Source organism: Papio anubis, chromosome 1 (genome assembly GCF_008728515.1).
Source record: "Papio anubis isolate 15944 chromosome 1, Panubis1.0, whole genome shotgun sequence".
Lineage (NCBI taxonomy): Eukaryota > Metazoa > Chordata > Mammalia > Primates > Cercopithecidae > Papio > Papio anubis.
Genome location: NC_044976.1, coordinates 214,825,957 through 214,848,404, shown reverse-complemented (window position 1 = coordinate 214,848,404; position 22,448 = coordinate 214,825,957). Strand labels below are relative to the sequence as shown.

Here is a 22,448-nt window from a genome sequence, read left to right as displayed (position 1 = left end):
CAGATGCCCATGCACATCTGTCCCGCACGGGACAGCCCCACAGACGCCCCAGAGCCTATGTGTCCAAAACGGAACTCTTCCCTCGTCTGCTCAGCCTTATTCTTTAGACTTTCTCTGCTCCGGTTAATAGTTCACCGTCCACACAACACCCAGCACAGAAACCAGAGTATCAGCCTCACCATCCTCTCTCTTCTCCCACATCCAACCAATCTGCAAGGACTTTGGGCTTCATTCTAAATATCTGTGGCACCTGCCTTCGCACACGCAACCCTTCTGCTGCTATCTTCCTCCTAAGCCAGCGGTCTGCCCACCTCCTTCTCTCCATCTGTTGGAGAGACAGCCTTCCCCACTACCTGCCTGAGTACACGTGGCTTCACGTCGCCTAACTACTAAGGGCCGTGTATGTAGAGCTAAGGGATGAAGCCCATGCTTTGCCCTTTTTAAATGTTTTCCCTTCCTTCTCTGCCTCTTCCCCAGCTCCCAAAAATACCATTTTCATGACAGCTCCATGCCGCCCCAGATTTGCTCTTCTTTCCATCTCTTTATAATCCTGACCCCAGAGCTGCCCTCCCAGGGATAACAAACAGGCATGTAGATTCAGGGCGCTGCAATGTGAAAGTATTCCAGAGAGCGTTTAAATGCATGGTTCTTTATTATTATTATTATTATACTTTAAGTTCTAGGGTACATGTGCACAACGTGCAGGTTTGTTACATATGTATACATGTGCATGTTGGTGTGCTGCACCCATTAACTTGTCATTTACATTAGGTATATCTCCTAATGCTATCCCTCCCCCCTCCCCCCACCCCACGACAGGCCAAGGTATGTGATGTTCCCCACCCTGTGTCCAAGTGATCTCATTGTTCAGTTCCCACCTATGAGTGAGAACATGCGGTGTTTGGTTTTCTGTCCTTGCGATAGTTTGCTCAACCAACATTTGGGTTGGTTCCAAGTCTTTGCTATTGTGAATAGTGCCGCATTAAACATACATGTGTGTGTGTCTTTATAGCAGCAAGATTTATAATCCTTTGGATATATACCCAGTAATGGGATGGCTGGGTCAAATGGTATTTCTAGTTCTAGATCCTTGAGGAATCACCACACTGTCTTCCACAATGGTTGAACTAATTTACAGTCCCACCAACAGTGTGAAAGTGTTCCTATTTCTCCACATCCTCTCCAGCACCTGTTGTTTCCTGACTTTTTAATGATTGCCATTCCAACTGGTATGAGATGGTATCTCATTGTGGTTTTGATTTGCATTAAACGAGTGGTTCCAAGCATGATGTGTTTATGGCATCCGCGCACTCAGTAGATGATGTCCATAGAGAGATTACGCTAGCAGCATGTATACTTTATAAAACATTTAATGACTAGTTACTGTAATCAATATATTTGTACCAATTAACCTCAAATGTTGCACTGGTCTATTTTCCACTTAGTCTATTAGTTAGCTGTTAGGAGCTAATTAATTTCTACTTAGAAGAGGTAGAAAGATTTGCAATGTTCAAATAAGTGACTTTCTTTTTAATTACTCTATTTTAGTTCCCATTTTCTTTTCTGCCAAACCTGTTGGGTAAGTTGCCAATAAATGACAGAATGAACTGATTTTCACCGAATCCTTTTATTTCTGTTGCTCACCTATTCTCAGAGATGCAAATAAATGGATAAAATCCAAAAGAGGGGTGAGGTGAGGGGAAAAGTATGAATAATTTACAAGCTAGATGATTAGGTCGTAGAATGATCAACAGGTGATGCTGTAATTTAACGCAAAAAGAAGAAAGAAAAAAGACATGAGATGTGCGGGGAGATGTGAGGTGAATTCAGGCTGAGGACTACAAAACTTAATATGAGCAGTCTAAAACCAAATACATATTCTTACCTAAACCTACACATATATCCTTAACGTCTCGAGTCAGACAAAACCAGATCCCCTAAACAAGTTCACCATTAACATAAAACGTTTTATTAGCTCATGGTATTTACCAGTCTTCTTAATTTCAACCAATAACAAAGTCAATGCTCAATAAAACAGTTGTGGATTAAATGTTTAGGACTCCATAAATATGTGATTCCTCCATGCCGGTGGTGAGGTACTGTCTGTTTCTATCAACTTGTACCTCATTTTCCTTATCTTTAAAATGAGAATGGGCCAAGCATGGTGGCTCAAGCTTGTAATGCAGCACTGCGGGACGTAAAAGAGGGACAACCACTTGAGCCCAGGAGTTCGAGATGGCAGTGAGCCGCCATCGCACCACAGTATCCAGCTGGGCAACAGAAAAAGATCCTGTCTTGATGAATTAATTAACTAACTAATTAAAATGGGAATAATATACTTACTTCATAGGAATGCTATGAAGCTTGAATGCATTAAAACACATGAAGCCCTCAGCACAGTGCCTGGCATAGGGTAAGTACCCAAGTGGTAGCTACAATCATTCTTTTTGTTACTGTAGTAGTAAGTTAGTGATATTCACAGACGGCCCCCAAAGCTGAGAGACCGTGGACGTGGTAACTTTGGAGAGAAAACCAGCCTCGTAACCCGCAGCACACCGTCAGGGGAACGGGAAGCAGTAGCTGCTCAAAGGCATCTGCTCCAGGCTGAGAAAACCAGGAGCAGCGTAGGACTTCAGTTTTTCTCTGTGCAGGTGGAAAACCTGCCCAAGGTCATACTGAAAGTGGCAGAAGAGGGAACGGAATTAAGATTTTCGTGTTTTGTGCTCTCTTTGTTGTCTGCACAGTTTTCCCCAAGGGAAGGCCATTTCAACAGCTGATACACTTTCTGCGGGTTTTAGCAACCCAGGCACACGTTCAGTAACGAGTCGGCAAATCACCTTCTCAGTGGAGAGATCGGCAGCCCTTTTTCCAGAAGAATAAAGGCTCTAAATGACACTTATTAGTGGACAGCACCCCTTGCCCTCATTTTGTTCAGAAAGCACCGGCAACCACCATTCATCTTTTCTACTCATTATTTGTGCGCAAGAACTTTCATTTCTCCACACCGATCCTTCTCTTACTTCCTAATGAACTCAACAAAGTGGCTGCTGCTTCTAAGTTGCAGTTTCATAAACTCTGATGAAGCACTGGCCGTTCGAACAGAGTGTTTGGAGAGAGTGGGCCACCTAGCCTAACAGCAGCACTTAATCCCTGGAAGCACCTGCATTCTATCAAAAAGGCTATTTACATGAGAAAGTACAATCTGTCTTCAGAGGAAAACAAGAAATCGTTGTCTTGAACAGAAATTCCAATACACAGTCTCAGCTGCCTTTGAAGTAGGCTGGGAATGAATCTCTAAGCTGCAGAGTGGGCCCTGCACGAAGGCTATGTTCAGGATATTCATCATGAGATTACTGCTAAAAAACAGATGGATACTGTGTTCAGACATGAGGGGTGCCTTGATTTTCCAAATTCACCAATTCCACCACTCTTTTTCAGGGGCATGTTCTGCCTCACCTTTAAATGTGTTGTTTTCGGGCTGCAATGAGCAGAGAGCCATGCTCTGTGAGTAATCTGTGCAGGTTGGCTTTATAGAGCTTCTCAGGTCAGATTCTGTGCCTCTCTCTCTCTCTCTCTATATATATATATATGTGTGTGTGTGTGTATATAAAATATATATACCATTTATTAAAAATTATATATAAATTATATATAAATATATGTAAGTATATATTTAGCAAAATGTGACATATACAAAATAATTTATATATATAAAATATAGAAAATATATATATACACACACACACATATATAAATATATAAAATTTAAAACCAGTGCTAGCCAGGCACAGTGGCTCACACCTGTAATCCCAGCATTTTGGGAGGCCGAGGTGGGCAGATTACCTGAGGTCGGGAGTTCGAGACCAGCTTGACCAACATGGAGAAACCCCGTCTCTACTAAAAATACAAAATTAGCTGGGCGTGGTGGCGCATGCCTGTAATTCCAGCTACTCGGGAGGCTGAGGCAGGAGAATTGCTTGAACCCAGGAGGCGGAGGTGGTGAGCTGAGATTGCACCATTGCACTGCAGCCTGCGCAACAAGAGCAAAACTCCGTCTCAAAAACAAAACAAAACAAAAAACGAAATGCACACACACACACAAACCCCTGTGCTTAGTGCACAGAACTAAAAACAATTTATTTCTTTTAGAATAATGAACTTAATCCTCACAGCAATCTTAGGCCATAGATACTATACGAGGGGATAGATACTACCCCATTCTATAGAAGAGGAAATCGAGGCTTTGAGTGATCAAGTAATTTACCAAATACTACTCAGCTTACCAATGGCCAAGAGGCATGAAAAGATGCTCAGCATCACTAATAATGAGGGAAACGCAGATCCAAACCACAATGAGATGCCACCTCACACCCGTTAGGATGGCTACTGTGAAGAGGAAAAAAGTATTGGGGAGGATGTGGAGAAACTGGAACCCGTATGCATTCTTGGTGGGAGTGTAAAATGGGGCCGCTACTGTGGAAAACAGTATGGCAGTTCCTCAATAAATTAAAAACAGAACCACCATATGACCTAGCTGTTCTACTGCTGGATATAGCCAAAAGAATTGAAAGCAAGGTCTCAAAGAAACATGCGCATACCCACGTTCACAGCAGAATTCTTCACAAGAACCAAGAGGTGGAAGCAACTCAATGTTGACACATTAATGGATAAACAAACTGTGGTATGGACATACACCAGCATACTATTCAGCCTTTAAAAGGAAGGAAATTCTGACAGGTGACACAATACGGATGAAACTTGAGGACATTATGCCAAGTGCAACAGGCCATTAACCAAAGGAGAAGTTCTGTATGATCCCACTTCTATGAGGTACATGGAGCAGTCGGATTCGTGGAGACAAAGTGGAAAGGTGGTTGCCAGGGGCTGGTGGGAGGGAGAATGGGCAGTGAGTGTTGAAAGGTGCAGAGTTTCAGTCTGGGGAGATGCAGAGCATTCTGGGGTGGATGGTGGTGATGGCTGCAGTCACGCGAATGTACCTAACGCCATGGAAGACTCAGGGGTGTCCAATCTTTCGGCTTCCCTGGGCCACACGGGGAGAAGAACTGTCTTAGGCCACACTTAAAAAACACTGACACTAATGACAGCTGATGAGTTAAAACACAAAAGAAAATCACCAAAAACATCCCATCACATTTTAAGAAAATTCACGAACTTGCGTTGCGCTGTTTTCAAAGCCATCCTGGGCCTCACGTAGCCTGCAGGCTGCGGGCGGGACAAGCTTGATGAACTGCACACTTAAACACGATTCAAATGACACATTTTTTTGTATGAGGCATATTTTACCACAATTAAAACAACAACAACAACAACAACAACAAACATTCCTCAGCCCATCGGTAGGTGAGCCAGAACTGACATGCAGATCTGTGTGGTCTTTCCACCAGGCCGAAACCAAGCTCCATCCTCACGGAAGACCTGTTCAGCCACGGGTCCTTGCTGAAGGAGAGATGTTGGGACACCGAATTTAACCCTTCACTACTCTGTTAAAGACCATGTTACTGACAGGGAGATGGCCCTGTCTCCTCTTATGAAGCTTAGGACATTGAAATACTTTATGGCGGGATTCTACCAGGGCCATTCGGCTTCTTAGGTTGGCCAAAGCATGTCTCACTAGATGGCAGCATTTGCCCACACAGCCTTTTTTTTTTTTTTTTTTTTTTTTTCATTTTTTGACCTATCTCTGTCTTTCGGTTTTAACCCCACCAACCTCCACACCTCCCAGGGAGGAGATACAACACAGTGCATTGAGTGCTACATTGCTGTGCAGAGGAATAAGACATGAAACCCGGCTTGGAAGTCCTAGGCTCCCCAAATTGCCCCCAAAGGAATCACATCAGGAGTGTGTGTGGTGGGTGACCCTCTCCAGGAGGCCTGCAAATCTGACCTATCTGAGGAATGGGTGCCCTTCCCTCCAGAGAGGGGCAGGGGCAGGGGCAGGTGCACGGGAGACCTGAGTTTGACTCCCACTGCTGTCACTTCCCAGCCACGTGACCTGCCACAGGTCACCTGACAGGCCTAGACCTCAGTTTTGTCATTTGTAATTCATGAGGGCTGCCTTCTAGTCTTGCTTCCGACCATGTTTGTTTGCTTGAACCAAAAGGGAGCACGTCATGAACAAGCGGGTGGGGTCAACCTTCCCGGCCGCAGTACCTCGCAGCCTAATGGATGGTGGGGAGCAGCCTAGTGAAGGTGATGGAAACCATCAGGCTGGCTCAGATGAGTCATCTAATTAGACAACTCCCAGTCACAGCCTTCTATACAGATGTGGATGCTGCTGTCTTTGCTTTTCATATGGAATCTGTTTTTCACCCCAGTGTCTCGTTCATGCCCAGGCTCTCAGATGAGCAACAGAGGGATATGTTAACTCCTTGGGGCCAGTGGTGCAGCAGAAATGGACCAAGTCTCCAGAGTCCCAAAAGTCGTGACTAATATGCTTCTCAACACCTAAATGACTCCCTCGGCGTGACTTAAGCATATGATATATATGACTCATTAATCCTCACAAATACCTCTATAAGATAGAGGCATGCTAATTCATCACACTAAAGACTCTTAGCACAGTAAAATCTCAATTACAAATGAGTTAGGTGTATGTCTGGGGTGGGGTGGGTGAGGACTTTTTTTTTTTTTTTTTTAAAGACGGAGTCTTGCTCTGTTGCCCAGGCTGGAGTGCAGTGGTGCAATCTCGGCTCACAGCAGCCTCTGCTGCCCAGGTTTAAGCGATTCTCCTGCCTCAGCCTCCCGAGTAGCTGGGATGACAGGTGCATGCCACCATGCCCAGCTAATTTTTGTGTTTTTAGTAGAGACAGGGTTTTAGCATCTTAGCCAGGCTGGTCTTGAATTCCTGCCCTCAGGTGATCCACCCGTCTCAGCCTCCCAAAGTGCTGGGATTACAGGTGTAAGCCACCATGCCCAGCTGAGGACATTTCAATTTTCCAATTTATAAAAACTTGCAAATTATATAATAATTTTAAAAGAAACGTTTATTTGTATTTATTTATTTATTTATTTATTTATTTTTATTCAGAGTCACACTCTGTCACCCAGGCTGGAGTGCAGTGGCACAATCTCGGCTCACTGCAAGCTCCGCCTCCCGGGTTCATGCCATTCTCCTGCCTCAGCCTCCCGAGTAGCTGGGACTACAGGCGCCCGTCACCACACCTGGCTAATTTTTTGTATTTTTAGTAGCGACGGGGTTTCACCGTGTTAGCCAGGATGGTCTTGATCTCCTGACCTTGTGATCCGCCCACCTCAGCTTCCCAAAGTGCTGGGATTACAGGAGTGAGCCACCCTGCCCAGCCAAGAAATGTTTATATTTTATAAATACATAAAAGAATAAGAAAGCAAATGTATTAATAGTATACCATAAGCATATAAATAAGGAAACCAAGAATGAAAGGGCTGAGTCCTGTGTTTCAAAGAGTTCAATAAGAATCACAAACCAAAAAAAAAAGGATCACAAACTAGGACTGAATTACTTGATATTTCAAATGAATTCCAAAATAATAAAGTTTGACTTGTTTGGGTTATTTTAAATGTGACCTCTCCACTACACTGTAAAATTCTAAATGATTCGAATCTATTTGCTGCTTTCTCTCCTCCCTTAGAAAGGTCCCCAAATACGGGGGAAAGCTGGTCAATGAGCCTTTCAGTATTTTGTTAATTCACTAATGATAAAATGAGATCACGTCTACTTAAAATGCGGCATTCTCACATGAGATGTGATGTACATATGGAAAGTGGATTTTTTGGCAAATATGTCGAGGAGGGAATGTTTTCGGAGGTGCAGGATAACATTTATTTTATGTGCTTGATACTCACTTTATGGAATTGGTGATGTTTTTTCATCTACCACTGGCTCTCACAATGGAAAAGAGGGTCCTGATCCATTTAATTTGAGTCACGTGAACTCGAGTTGAGTAAAAGAAAATGTCACTCAAGGAATTCAACGAACTTAACGGAGAAGTTGCCACGTGTCACGCACAGTGCTAAGTGTGCAACTCACACCCTCTCACATGATCCCATAACAGCTCTGGAAGTTTCCACTCTGCAGAGGAGAACATTCAGGCACACAGCAGTTAAGAAGCCCGCTCGAGGTCACACAGTCAGCAAGGAAGCTGGTGTTTTATTTCTGGTGCATGAGCAGCAAATCCAGCATGACCCCAACCTCTCATTGTGTGAGACTTGGATAAAATCATGGATGAGTATCAGCCTCTGAGTTTCTAAAACGATCTGTTTTATTTGCCATTAAAATGAAAAAGAGCAGTAGCTGTCGTTTTCCCCTTGGCCAGCTCACTATGGGGCCTGGATACTCCCTGGCTCTTTTCTTCAACCCATAGGAAACTGAAAATTCAGCCTGAGGGAACAAGGTCTGGGAGGGTGGCTGAGTGAGAAAGGATGTGGGCAGCCCTCTACAAGATAACTGTGAAAAGCATCTACATCTAGGCAATCTTCTCTCTCACCTATTTCACCCCCTGTGCAGCAATGCTCAGCTCTGCCCTCGACCCAAGCTTTGCCTGGGAGGGGAAAATAACTCCTCCCTTGCTTGGGTGATAATAGCCACATTCCCACCACCCCTCCCCACCTAACCCCTCTCACCCACATCAAAAAGGGGGAGGGATGGTAACTATTAATAGTAACCAAGAAATTCCCCTTTAAGGCACACAGCATCTTACCAAGTGTTTCTAGCCTGTTTTTGGAGCCTTGAAAGGTTACTACAGATAAAAACAAAAAATACAGACCAAACTATCAGCTTGGTCAGTAGAGAAGGAACAAGGCTCCCCCAGCATCAGTCCGATGAGGCTCACAACTTAAATTTATCTGCTCTCAGGTGATGGTCCAAGAAGTGCTGTTTACGTTTATGCCTGTAGTTGTGAAAGCACAAATGACTTATAAGGCATTCTGTGAGTTCAGAAGAGCTTGAGGCTGTTATTCTACGAAAAGTCCACCCGTGTAGGTTGATCACTGACTTTGTCCCTAAGTATTTTTTCATTTTGTCTGGCTCTGGAGAGGTTCCCCTCCAGTATAAGGATGTATGCAGATATGACACGTCCCTCCCTCTCTCTGCTTGGCCTGGTTTTCTCTTTTCCACTGGTGCCCTTTTTTCCTCCAAGCAAAGAACGTGAATGGGAATCCCCCACTACTGACCAGCCGTGGATGCTGTATCTGCTCCTTCTTCAGAAGCGGTTCAGCAAGGAAAAAGCCCACATATACCTTTCACCTCTGCACTCCAACTTCACTTTTCTCCTTTTTATTTATCTGTCTTATCTAGCTAGCTAGTTACCTATCTGTCTGTCTGTCTATTTAGAATGTGACCTTATTTGGAAACAGGGTCTTTGCAGATGTAATTATTAGATAGTTGCAAAAGTAATTGCAGAGATTGCTATTATTTTTAATGGCAAAACTCACAATTGCTTTTGCACCCATACAATAGTTAAGGATTGAGATGAGATCCTACTGGACAATTTTTCTACGAAAAGTACAAAAATTAGCTGGGTGTGGTGGCACACACCTGTAAACCCAGCTACTCAGGAGTCTGAGGCAGGAGAATCACTTCAACCTAGGAGGCGGAGGTTGCAGTGAGCCAAGACTGCGCCACTGCACTCCAGCTTGGGCGACAGAGCAGGACTCAGTTTCAAAAAATAAAAAAATAAAGCCACATAGTTAGTAGTAAGTTGTGATGGCAGCCGTAAGAAACAAACACCTGTCCCTCAGCCTATCACTCATCTATCCACATACATTCATTGTCCTCTTCCCTGTACCTATTGTGCCAGCGCCAGATAAATTCTTTCTTAACGCTGTGGTTCTTGGCCTTGGCCAAGTTCAAACCAAGGCCTGGGTCCCACCTGCAGATATTCTCATTTAATTCGTCTGGGGTGTGGCTTAGGCATTAGGATTTTTTTTTTTAATCTCCCAAGTAATTCTAGTGTGAAGCCAAAATTGAGAATTCCTGCTTTCAGGCAAAGAAATCTTCCCCTTCCGCTGCTCCGAAATCCCCATTGACTGTCTTCTGCCTACCAGATAAAATGTGATACCAGCACACACTTACAGGCTGCTCTACAACTTCCAAAGTGCACCCAAGTGCATGCATTATGAAGATTTTTACCAGATGAGGGAAGAATTACTGCCGGGGCAGTTCTGTGAAATCTCCTTCTATCAGATCAAAAGGCCCTCTAGCCAAGATGAATTCCTTCTACACGAAATGCAGTGAAGTCTCCTTCCCCTCCGGTTCCTTCCACCCCTCCCACCCCCAGCTTGGAATGATTTCCGCAGTTTCAACAGTATGAGCCTTATGTAACTGTAATTACTAGCTACCAATGGAGAGTGGCTGTGGTGTGCTGGTTATTATGATTCTACAACAATAGGGAAATCTGAGACAATCGAAAACCGGCGGTGCAGTATGAGTAACCTCTCATTCTGTGGAGGCACCCAAATGAAAGAATCTGACTTGTGCATGGACCGGCCGACCCACAGGGTAAAGGGGTTTGTTGTGTGAGATGCAGAGCCCACGTTCTTGGCTGTCCTGCAGGTTTCTGCAGGGACTCCTTGGTCTGTAGACCCCATCCCCCTTCTCCTTACCAAGCTTTTCGGTTAGCCAAAGGCTCACCAGGTGTAATAGCCTCCTATTGCTGCTGAAGCAAAATAGCACACATTGAGCAGCTTCAAACAACATAAACGTATCCTCCTAAAGTTCTGGAGACCGGAACTCAAAAATGGCCCTGCAGGGTTCTTCTGGAGGCTCTAGGGGAGAATCAGACCCTTGCCTTACCCAGCTTCTAGAGGCTCCTTCTTCCATCATCAAAGCCAACAGATTTGAATCTCTCTCCCCTCTGACCTCTGCTTCTGTCCTTCCATCTCCTCTCTCTGGTTCTGATCCTCCTGCCTCCCTCTTTAAGGATCTTTGTAATTACATTGAGTCCACCCAGATAGTCTAAAATGATCTCCTTGGCCAGATGTGGTGACTCACACCTGTAATCCCAGCACTTTGGGAGGCTGAGGCAGGCAGATCACCTGAGCTCAGGAGTTTGAGACCAGCCTGGACAACATGGTGAAATCTCATCTCTACTAAAAATACAAAAATTAGCCAGACATGGTGGTCCATGCCTGTAATCCCAAGGCTGAGGCAGGAGAATCGCTTGAACCTGGGAGGTGGAAGTTGCAGTGAGCCGAGATCGCGCCATTGCACTCCAGCCTGGGTGGCAGAGCGAGACTCCGTCTCAAAAAAAAAAAAAAAAAATTAAATTAAATTAAATGACCCCCCATCTCCAGCTCCTTAACTTAATCACATCTGCAAAGGCCCTTGTACTGTGTAAGGTAAGACATCCACAGATTGTGGGGATCAGGGTGTGGGCATCATTGGGGGGCCCCTCTTCAGTCTACCACACCAAGCAAATGCCCAGATAGAACGTATTTTTGAATTTTCCCAATGAAGTCTGGGTGCTCCCTTCAGACCACGGCCCCATCCGTATTCATAAGCTGTGACTACCCTTTTGGAATTTCACCCTGAACACTCTAGCCTTGAGAAATGTCTGTCCAAGACCGAATATACAAACTGATTCTCTTTCCTGCGTTCATGATTTGTCAAAAAGCATAAAGATACATAACCGAATATCCCTTTGACCATCTATAAACAGGAGAAAACAAAACCCATGGTCTTCAGAATCTCTTCCACGTCATAGCTTGTCTAATCGTGGCATCTTACACTATTGCCTGGCTGGGCAGAAGCAGCGGCAAGAGGAAAGCAAGTGACCCCAGTGCTGGCCCAAGAAGGGGTGCGCTGCATGTTCCAGGGCACGAGTGGCTGAATGAGCCCTCGAGAGCTGGGAAGAACACGGGTGAAAATCCTCCACTCCTGACCTGCTGGAAACAGCCACCCCGTGCCTTCTTGAAAAGTGGTTCAGCCGGGAAGAGCATGTGTATACCTCATCTCCCGACATCAGCCATACTAGAAAACATGCTTCTGCTTTCCATGAAGCTGCTATAAGCAAAGCCTCTGAGTACAACAGCACTTGGGCCTCACAGAGCCTCACCTTCCTCCTACAGGGGCGCTCGGAAGTCCGCTAGCACCAAGCTCCCCCAGAGCTTCTGATCTCGGAGGAGCAAGTGTTATGCACTGCAGAGGTCCTGCCATTTAGCAAACCTTGATACATTTTGAGGTTGGTGCTGCTTTTACATCCTTTTGTGCCCATATCTTTCTTTTTTTTTTTTTAGATAGGGTCTTGGGTCTCACTCTGTCACCCAGGTTGTAGGCAGTGGTACAATCACATCTTACTGCAGCCTGGAACTCCTGGGCTCAAGGAATCTTCTTGCCTCACCCTCCTGAGTAACTGGGACTACAGGTGTGCCACCACGCCTGGCTAATTTTTTATTTCTCTGTAGAGATGGGGTTTTACTATGTTGTCTAGGCTGGCCTCTAACTCCTGGCCTCAAGCAGTTCTCACCTTGGCCTCCCAAAGTGCTGAAATTACAGGCATGAGCCACCGTGCCCAGACTGTGCTCATAACTTAAAATATAAATTCCAGTAATGGCTATGTTTCATAGGCATGGTCGTTCCTAAAGCTGTAATAGAGACTACCTCATAATGATTTCAGCCAGAGTTCAGTCCAGCATTATCTCTCATGTTAATTCCAATGGATGTTTTTAGAGAATGCAGGAAAAATTGTATTGAGAGCATTTTCCTCCAACTCAAGGAATGCACATGGATGACCTTCATTCTATCAACGGTCCGTGACGGATTTATTACTTGTATATTAATCTAATATCTTCTGAATTTCCTTGACAAGTTCAATTGAGTGAAGTCCTATGAAATAAAGTCCTTCTATCCTTTCAAATGCCCCTGTATTGAGTGTGGCATCAAAATGCCAGCTAGGTTCTTTTCATTGAATCTAAGGATTTACTAAGTATCATTAAGATACTTCAGGTTAAAGATTAGCTTGGAATCGAATGACTGGTGGTTTCCACCAAAATCCTTGGGTTCTAGATAGGTCTTTGGCCTGGAATTCTTTCCTAAACTATGGTCAGTCATAGAAAGTAATTGTAGTGCTCCCCTGAGATAGGAGCTGTCTCTAATAAAGAACCACATTTTCACGTTAGCTGCTGTGAGGGGCATGAGAATAAAATGAGTCCCTGTTGTCCAAGAGTGTGTGATCTAGTAAACGAGATTCAGCTAGGATTTAGAAAACTCTAAACAAAAGAAGCTTCAAATCTCTCAGCCTAAAGTTTCTCTTCTGGCAAATGAAAGGGTTGAAATAGATAATTTATGCAGTATTCCTGCTTTATAGTTCATAAAATATTTTCACACCTTCTTCTTAATTGTTCCCTATAATCACCCTGTGAGGTAGGAATTTAATAGGTAATGAAATAGACTAAGATGTCAAGCTTCTAAACTGGTTTAATAGTTGGTGGAACTACAGGCTTGAACTAGATAAGACTCTGTCTCCAAATCTCCTACCATGATGCAAAAGCCTACATCCTACAGAGGTGCATTCTAACACCAACATCACCAACATCCTATAATTCTGTGTGTACAGTCTTCCCTGCAGTTATTGACTATAAAAAATGCTGATCAGGCAAAAGCAGCTGCCATTCAAAAAGAGGTAACTAATCTGTAGTTGATTACAAGGAACTAATCTAGACACATCCTTTCAAAGTCACAATTTCATGTGGTCAAATGAAGGTTGTTACACATGGCTACAAAGACGGGCAACAACAGACACCAGGCCTACTTGGGGGTGGAGGGTGGGAGGCGGGTGAGGATCGGAAAACCACCTCTCAAATACTATGCTCGCTACCTGGGTGACAAAATCATCTGTACACCAAACCCCAGTGACACGCAATTTACCCATGTAACAAACCTGCACATGTACCCCCAAACCGGAAATAAAAGTTGTAAGAGAAAGGATGACGATTCTAGAGCAGTGATTCCCAGCCTTTTCAACACCTGGGACCGGATTCATGGAAGACAAATAGGGGGCGGAAATGGGATAAAACTGCTCCGCCTCAGATCATCAGGCATTAGATTCTCGTAACGAGCGTGCACCCTAGATCCCTCACGTGCACAGTTCACAATAGGCCTTCTGCTCCTAGGAGAACCTGACGGCACTGCTGCTCTGACAGGGGATGGAGCTCAGGAGGTAATGCCCACCCATCCGCCACTCACCTCCTGGTCTGCGGCTGGCTCCTTAACAGGCCACAGAGTCATATCAATCTGTGGCCTGGGGTCTGCGGACCCCTGTGCTAGAGAATTTTCTGCTTTCTCTGTGTGTATGGATTATGCTAGATGTCTGCAAATGAACAGAAGAAAGTCTTTCTTTGAAAGCCCATCTTATAATCTTCTATTAAATCAAATTTCTAAGGTATTTAATGAGAATTATCTTTGTGGTTTGTTCGACGTTTTTGATGTCATCTCAGTACTTCCTAAACGACTCTTTTTAAAATCTCTCTGGATCGATTCCTATTTATCTGTGATGCTTACAGGTTCCTGGTCTTTCTGGAGGTACTTTAGAAAGGTGAAGGATATATCAAAAGAGAATCGAGAATCTTCCTACCACAGCCTTTGGAGATTATGACACAGTGGTGTGGGTCACAGGGATTGAGGGATTCGCGGGACCATTCTATCACCCGCGTGACGCGGGTTCCACCAGGCTTACTGCTGGAAGGCCTGTCCGCATCCTTGCTACATCTAAATTGCAGGAGGGAAGAGTCATTTTCTAGAGGCTCGGGTTCTGCGGGTGTGGAGTTGCGCCTGTGGTAGTGACAAGGTCTAGATGCTTCTCTGCCCAGGGAATGGCTCTGGCACTGATCCAGAGGCCATCTGCTTTGTGGGGAGGAAAGTGGGAGTACGGGTGAGCAGGAAAAATGAGGTCAGCTTTCAGGGCAGTCAACCATCTCTGACGAGCTGGCTAGACTGCGAACTGCACAATATTTACTGCAGGGAGATGTCCGCAACAGGAGACACTCAGTCTGGCCAGACCCAGAGCCCCCACCCCGGGGCGTCAGGACGACACAGTCACAACACAGGGGACGCGGATTCATAGCCAGGCACCAAATCTCTTGATCCCAGAGAGATTTCCTCTGGTCCCTTTATTACTTAGGGGAAATGCGTGAACTGGTCTGTTCTCGAGTTGGAAAGAAGCAACATAACGTACCCAGGATGACCACAAGCTGGTGGCTCGTGTGAATTTTGGTTGTATCTGGTTTTGCCACATCGGGCAGGATTAGGACCCTGTCTGCATGCCCCCAAAGCAGCGGGGCATCTCTTCACCTCTGCACTCACCTGCCTTCTGTCCCACGGTGAGGACCTTAGGACAGGAATCAGGGTTTCCAGCCCACGGTTGCAGCCCCACCCACCACCTAGCACAGTGCCTGGTACTTGGTTAGAGATGAATAAATACTTGTACAGCAAATTCTCTTTCATCTGAGTTTGGGAAGAAAGAGGAGGAAAAGAATCATTGCACAAATAAAAGAAACGCACAAATAATCCCTAACCAGCCGTTGAAGCAGCATCTTCAGTGTTTCCACCTTACACACAAACTTTCACCTCACTTTGAATATTTTATAGGAAGCACCAGTTTCATGCTCCTCTGTCCTCGATCGTCAGCCCTGGCGCAGTCACTGAGTCTTCTAACTGGCCCCTGATGCTTAGCGAAATGGCCGCACAGCCAATGTGCATGTGATACAGAGCTTTGGGGTCCTGGAAGGTGAAATGTGAGTTGTCTGTGTAACATGAGCATGTGGCTCACACAACCCAGGGATGTGTGGAAACTATGGCCTGGGTAAAAGGATGTTCATCTGAGCATTTTATTTACAGTAGCAAAGACCTAAATTCTAATTATTTGATGTTTGGTTATGTATTAGGTTGGTGCAAAAGTCATTGTGGTTTTTGCTGTTGAAAGTAATGACAGAAACCGCAATGACTTTTGCACCAACCTAATAAATTAGGACATCTCCATAGTGTGGATAATATTCATATAATGAAATATGCTACTGCTAAAGATAATATTTTAGGGAAACATGTAACAGCATGGGGAAATGGACCCAATGGATTCAGTGAAACGCAGGTCACAGAATTGAACCTGGTCACAATTTTACAAATTGGAAGTGTATGAAATGCTAGAAGGAGGTATCCCCAAATGTTACATAGTTTGTATCTGGGTGACATCAACTTCTAAAGTCTTATTTAAACTTTCTCATGTATTTTAAATTTTGTTTTACAACAAACATGTTACTTTTTATAATTTTGTAAATGGTATATTTTAAAACTGCAACCAAAAAAAAAAAGCAAATCATCCCATGATGCAAAGAAGCCCTTCTCTGTTCCTGCCCTAGATGGTTACTTCCAAGATTAGACCGTGAAGCACCCCGCAGGACGCCACTGGTTCTTCATTATATTTACATACACATCCCAGAAAATTCTATCCAAAAGTCTAGGGGCAGTGAGGCCCCTGCAGGTAAAATGAGTTCTTTTCTTTGTGACACAGGTCTGAAAAGGAACCATATCTGGAAAAGATGTTGACAGCTTACTTTGGGGTAGCCTAGGAAAGTTGGAAGAAGCCGTGGTAGGCAAAGCCATTCCCTGGGCACGGGGAGAGCTGGTGCTGGTTCTGCCGTTGGCTGTACGGCCATTTCGCTAAGCAGCATATTCCTTATCTGTAAAAGGAAGATCTAACACCTGCCCCACCTACCTCATAGGCCTACTGTGGGGTTCAATGAAATCATGTATATGTTAGATTTTGTAAATTAGAAAGCACCCAGTTAAGTGAAAAGTTCGACAATCCAAGAATGCTAATGTCTTAGGATAATGATCAATGTTTCCCACTTTCTTTCAAGATAGCAAGAGACACGAACACTCTCAAACACTCTAGAAAAAGTCACCAGGAATTTTATCAACCACATTTAACTCACTTCATGTTTCCCTATACCTTGTCCAGCATAACAAAACTATGCTATGTGTTCACTCAACTTGTTCCTTTTTCTCCTGGTCTCATGGGTAGACTGGCTTCCCCAGCTTCCCCAGTGGGAAGGTGGGGTCAAGAGACTAAATTGTCTGTCTGTCTGTTTTTCTCTCTCTCTCTCACGCTTCTTTTTTCCTGATTCAGAGTCTTGCTCTGTCACCCAGGCTGGAGTGCAGTGGTGCAATCTCAGCTCACTGCAGCCTCTGCCTCCCGGGCTCAAGCAGTTCTCCCATCTCAGCCTCCCAAGTAGCTGAGACTACAGGCGCATGCCACCATACTTGGCTAACTTTTGTATTTTTAATAGAGACCGGTTTTCTCTATGATGCCCAGGCTGGTCTTCAACTCCTGGGCTCAAGCAATCCACCCACCTCAGCCTTCCAAAGTGCTGGGATTACAAGTGTGAGCCACCATGCCCGGCAGAGACTGAATTCTCTTTTTTTTTTTTTGAGACAGAGTCGTGCTCTGTCGCCCAGGCTGGAGTGCAGTGGCGCGATCTCAGCTCACTGCAAGTTCCACCTCCTGGGTTCACACCATTCCTCTGCCTCAGCCTCCCGAGTAGCTGGGACTATAGGCGCCGCCACCTCGCCCGGCTAATTTTTTGTATTTTTAGTAGAGACGGGATTTCATTGTGTTAGCCAGGATGGTCTCGATCTCCTGACCTCATGATCCACCCAGAATAAAGATGTAAGCAATGTACATCCCTTTCAGGCAAAGCCGGGCCCCAAATCCTCCTGTGAGATCCTCCACACATGCTCTCTCCCCTCATTTCCCGGCTGGTTACAGAAGGCCTGGTGAAGGACTCTTGAGGCCCCTGGAAGATGGTAACACATTTGGTGGAAGAAATCTGAGTGCTCACGTCGCAGTGGAAGGCCACCCACCAAACACCCCCTATGACCTAAGTGAGAAAGAACCTGAGGTCTCTAGGATCATTTGCTCTATATACCAACTATCTTCTCTGACTAATACATCCTTGCCCGTGGCCGCCTCTCCATTCCAGTGATGGTCAGTGCTCTCTGCTGCTTCCCACACCACTGATGCAGGGGATAGAGAGGCCACTTACAGTAAAAATCCAGTCCTCAACCAACAGAAAACTCACCCAGGCAAAATCAGATCATCTTTAAAGATTCCCTGGGAGATTTAAGACCTGTTTTTTATTTCTATGGGGAAACTTGGGGGCATGTGCTAATTTAAATAACTGAAAAGGAAAATGCACTTTTGGCAGCCCAGTACCAATAGTTCTCAAGGTGAGTTGCAAATAGAAAAGAGTTTGGGTCTGTCAAGTGAGGAGAGGTTAAGAAGGGCGTCTACACCTCTTTTGGAAGGTACAGACAAAGGAAGCAGAGTGCCAACACGGATCACTGTTCCTTCGTATATTTTATCTTAGCAATGTCCAACACTTCCACAGGTTGCTTTAAAACCATGATTCCTGGGACTCACAATATCCTTTGTTCAAAAGCCTCTCACTCATCTGTCTTCATATCTAAAATCTCTGTTAACAGGCACAATGATCCCCTACTATATGGCAGATATTGGCCTACATGTCATGCAAACACTACCTTATTTCATTTTCATGACTCACATCTATTTATAAATGAGGGACTTGAGCCTAAGACAGGGCAAACCCTTTGTGACAAGTCACACTGCTAATAAGTGGACAAGTCGGAGCTTGGACCCCAGTCCAAGGATCTCTGTGGCCTACCTCTTCATGGCTATGCCACGTGGTAAACCTGCTGGCTGGGGAGCTGCTGGCAGTGTCTGGACCAGCAGGGCCTCTCAGGAAGGAGACACTGAAGAGTGGAGAAAGGGGAGGTGTGGAAGGTTTGGAGGATACAGCAGCACCCTCTCAAAGCAGACAGGTCTGGGTGGGGCACCTTGATGAGAACTCTGTGGGGGCCACATGGAAACACTAGGCTTTGAGTTCCCAGGAGGAGGCAGAGGAAAGAAGTGCTGCCCACTTCTCTGCTTTGACTCGAGCCAGCCCTGCTCTTCCTGGCTCACCCAGGCTACTTACCTGGTATGGGTACAGGGTGACCCCGTTGGTTCTCGACAGGGACCAGGTGCCGTCCAGGTACTGGTGAGCCTGGATGGCCACCGAATTGAGGATGTTCCCATTGCTTGGACTGGTGGCCATCTGGAGGCTGACCTTGGCCTGGTGGGTTGGGGATCCACTCTTCTTTTCCGCCCCATTGCTGACCCCAAGGCTGCTGGGTTTGCTGCTGTGCTTGTTGACGAAGCCTGTGTAGTTGGAGGTGGCATAGGGGGCAGGCACAAAGGCCCAGTCCCTGGGCTGCTGGAGCCCACCCACGTGCCGGGACCCCACCAGGGTGGGGATGTTGGAGAGCGGTGGCGGGGAGCCGGGCGAGGCGTCATAGTGCTCACTGCTAGCTGCCTGCTCCAAGGCCAGCACCATCTGGATGGCCTCCTGCTTCAGCTGGTTCAGGTGAGTGGCGCAAATGTCACAGCGGTTGTCCCGGTCATTCCATGCCTTCCGGATGGTGTTGGGGACCTGGAGTTTGTCGTGAATCACAGCTGAGAAAGTAGGGTCCTGGAGAACACAGAAGCAGAGGAAAGGGAGGTTCTATAACTCCAAGGCTGCTCAAGAGTTTGATAGTTTGGTTGGCATTCAACAGAAATGAGAAGCTACATTGGCAGAAAAGCCTCCATTTTTGATAAACACATTTGACAAATGTAAGAATTTTATAGTGAAAACTTTTAAAAAGAAGTTAAAAAAAAAAAAAAGACTTCTAAGTATCTTCTTCGCCAGGCCAATCAAACAAGTACATTTGTTTGTTTGTTTGTTTGTTTGTTTGTTTGTTTGTTTGTTTTGAGATAGAGTCTCGCCCTGTCTCCCAGGCTGGAGTGCAATGGCACGATCTCGACTCACTGCAACCTTTGCCTCGGGGTTCAATCAGCCTCCCGAGTAGCTGGGACTACAGGCACCCACCACCACGCCCAGCTAATTTTTTGTACTTTTAGTAGAGACAGGGTTTCACCGTGTTAGCCAGAATGGTCTCGATCTCCTGACCTCGTGATCCGCCCGCCTCAGCCTCCCAAAGTGCTGGGATTACAGGCGTGAGCCACGACGCTTGGCAAGAACATTCTTATTCTTATGTCCACTAAAGAATGATAGCCATCCCCGGGCTCTCCCAAGGTGTTCAATTAGAAGGAACAAACGTTTGTCCAGGCATGACGCGGGGTGAGTGCAATCTGGACCGATGCACTGAGGCCCCTTGGCCTCCTGTTACCACAGAAAGTTAGTAGCAGATGGAGGTGCAACTTGCAACCTCGAACAGAGATTGTGTTCTAAGAAAATCTTGGCCTTATCAGCATTGTGTGCTAAGTACCACTGGAACAGAAGCAAACCAAACAGATTCTGGCCCAGAGATCCAGCCTGTACCAGCAGCCGAGCAAACCTGTGTAGATTAACTCATGCTTACTATTTGCCCTAGGGAAGCTGGCCATGTCTCTATCCAGGTATCCGATATTCTAACCCACCAAAGCAAAACAGTCCAAGATAGGCTTTCCCTTCAAACTTCATCTAAAACTACTATTACAAAATATCAGCTGGGCACAGTGGTTCAGGCCTGTAATCCAAGCACCTTGGGAGGCTGAGGTGGGAGGACTACTTGACGCCAGGAGTTCAAAGACCTGCCTGGGCAACATAGTAAGACCCCATCTTTATAAAACATTTAAAAATTAGCCAGGCACTGTGGCACACACCTGTAGCCTCAGCCACTCAGGAGCCTGAGGTGGGAGAATTGCCTGAGCCCAGGAGTCTGAGGCTGCGGTGAGCTAGGACAGCGTCACTGCACTCCAGCCTGAGCAACCGAGTGAGACATGTCTCTAAAAGAAATAATCTTGCCAGGTGCGGTGGCTGGCACCCATAATCCCAGCCACTTGGGAGGCTGCAGCTGAAGGATCCCTTGGGGCCAGAAGTTTGAGACCGGCCTGAGCAACATAGACAGAAAACCTTATAAAATACTATATATTATTATTATATATGTCATATATGTTTATAAAATGTTTATATATAAAATAACAATCTAGCTCAGAGACCCCTATGAAAAAGAAATCAGAAAATGGATTTAATGAGAACAATGTCGCTTATTTACTTGGCTTAAGGATTACACAGAGAAACGAGCACGAGGAGTGTTCGTTGAGTATCAGATGGTTTCCAGTTCTGCCACTTGTGACATTGGAGTTCTATTTTTTGAGACGGAGTCTCGGCTCTGTCACCCAGGCTGAGTGCAGTGGCCATCTCAGTTCACTGCAAGCTCCGCCCGGGTTCACGCCATTCTCCTGCCTCAGCCTCCTCCCCAGTAGCTGGGACTACAGGTGCCCGCCACCACGCCCGGCTAGTTTTTTGTATTTTTTTTAGTAGAGACGGGGTTTCACCGTCTTAGCCAGGATGGTCTTGATCTCCTGACCTCGTGATCCACCTGCCTCGGCCTCCCAAAGTGCTGGGATTACAGGCATGAGCCAGCATGCCCGGCCCAACGTTGCAGTTCTGTAGTGACCTCAGACAACTCACTTAGCCTCACTGAACCTCTCGTCTGTCACACAGGGCCATGGCCTTTCCTGATGGGAAGGACCTTCCAGCTCCATGACTCCATTTATGGGGAATGGGGAGAGGAGAGTATGGTCTGTGCATACATGAACAGGGCTACAATGCCATTTTGGGGGCTCAACGGTCGTTGCAGGTAATGGATAAAGCTCATCTAAGGGCTTATTTCCCTCTAGGACATTAGGGCGAAAATGGGCCCTTCTGAAATTCACTGTCGGCTTGTATGGGGTAGAAGCCCCATCAGAGCTGAAGGCGGTTTGATGAGCTGTAGGCGGGGAGGGAGCTGTGAGGCAGTGAGCGGGGCAGGAAGAGCAGCAGTTGGGGGGTGGTTCTTAATTATGATCCATCTTGATTACAGGCTCCAGCTTTTTGTTTTCCCTGTTTAACTACCCTGAACAGCTCCTCAGTGTGCACTGATTAATTGATTAATAAATCAAGAGGCCTCTTCACACTGCAGCAGCAAGGGGTGGCTCAGGAGGGAGACACAAGACAGCCAGACACAATGATGGGAAGCAGTGGGCGGTTCAGGTCCAGCGAGCCTCGAATCTCATTGAGGAAGTGATGCCTCGAGGTGTTTTCCTCAGTGACAGGGCCAGCGAGTCTCCAATCACAACTCAGAGGTGTAGCAGGACCTGAAAGGGCCCCTCCGGGACCGTTCCAGAACACAGCGTCACCCCCGTTTACAGATACACAGGTCCCAGAGGGTTAAAAGCGTGGACTATGCCTAGACTTCTTGACCACCAGTTCATGATTTTTCACTTTAAGCCAAAGAGCCATATCCATCAACAGATTCCTGTTCTCCCACAGACACAGAAGGGTTCCAACCCCATGTTTTCACCAGGAAATGTTCATTCATTCAAACGGGATTTGTGCCCCAATATATGCAAAGATATACTTTCTTGTTTTTCTCA

General features: G+C 45.8%; 1 protein-coding gene across 1 annotated transcript in view; it reads right to left on the bottom strand.

Moving 5' to 3' along the window:
* The window catches only part of LOC101017432 (kinesin-like protein KIF26B), a 429,407-nt gene that overhangs the window by 332,887 nt on the left and 74,072 nt on the right, over window positions 1–22,448 (bottom strand). Inside the window, exon 2 of the mRNA XM_031667904.1 lies at window positions 18,985–19,518. Within this exon, the coding sequence (XP_031523764.1) occupies window positions 18,985–19,383 (399 nt within the window). The 5' untranslated portion in view covers window positions 19,384–19,518. The remainder of the gene's footprint in view (window positions 1–18,984; window positions 19,519–22,448) is intronic.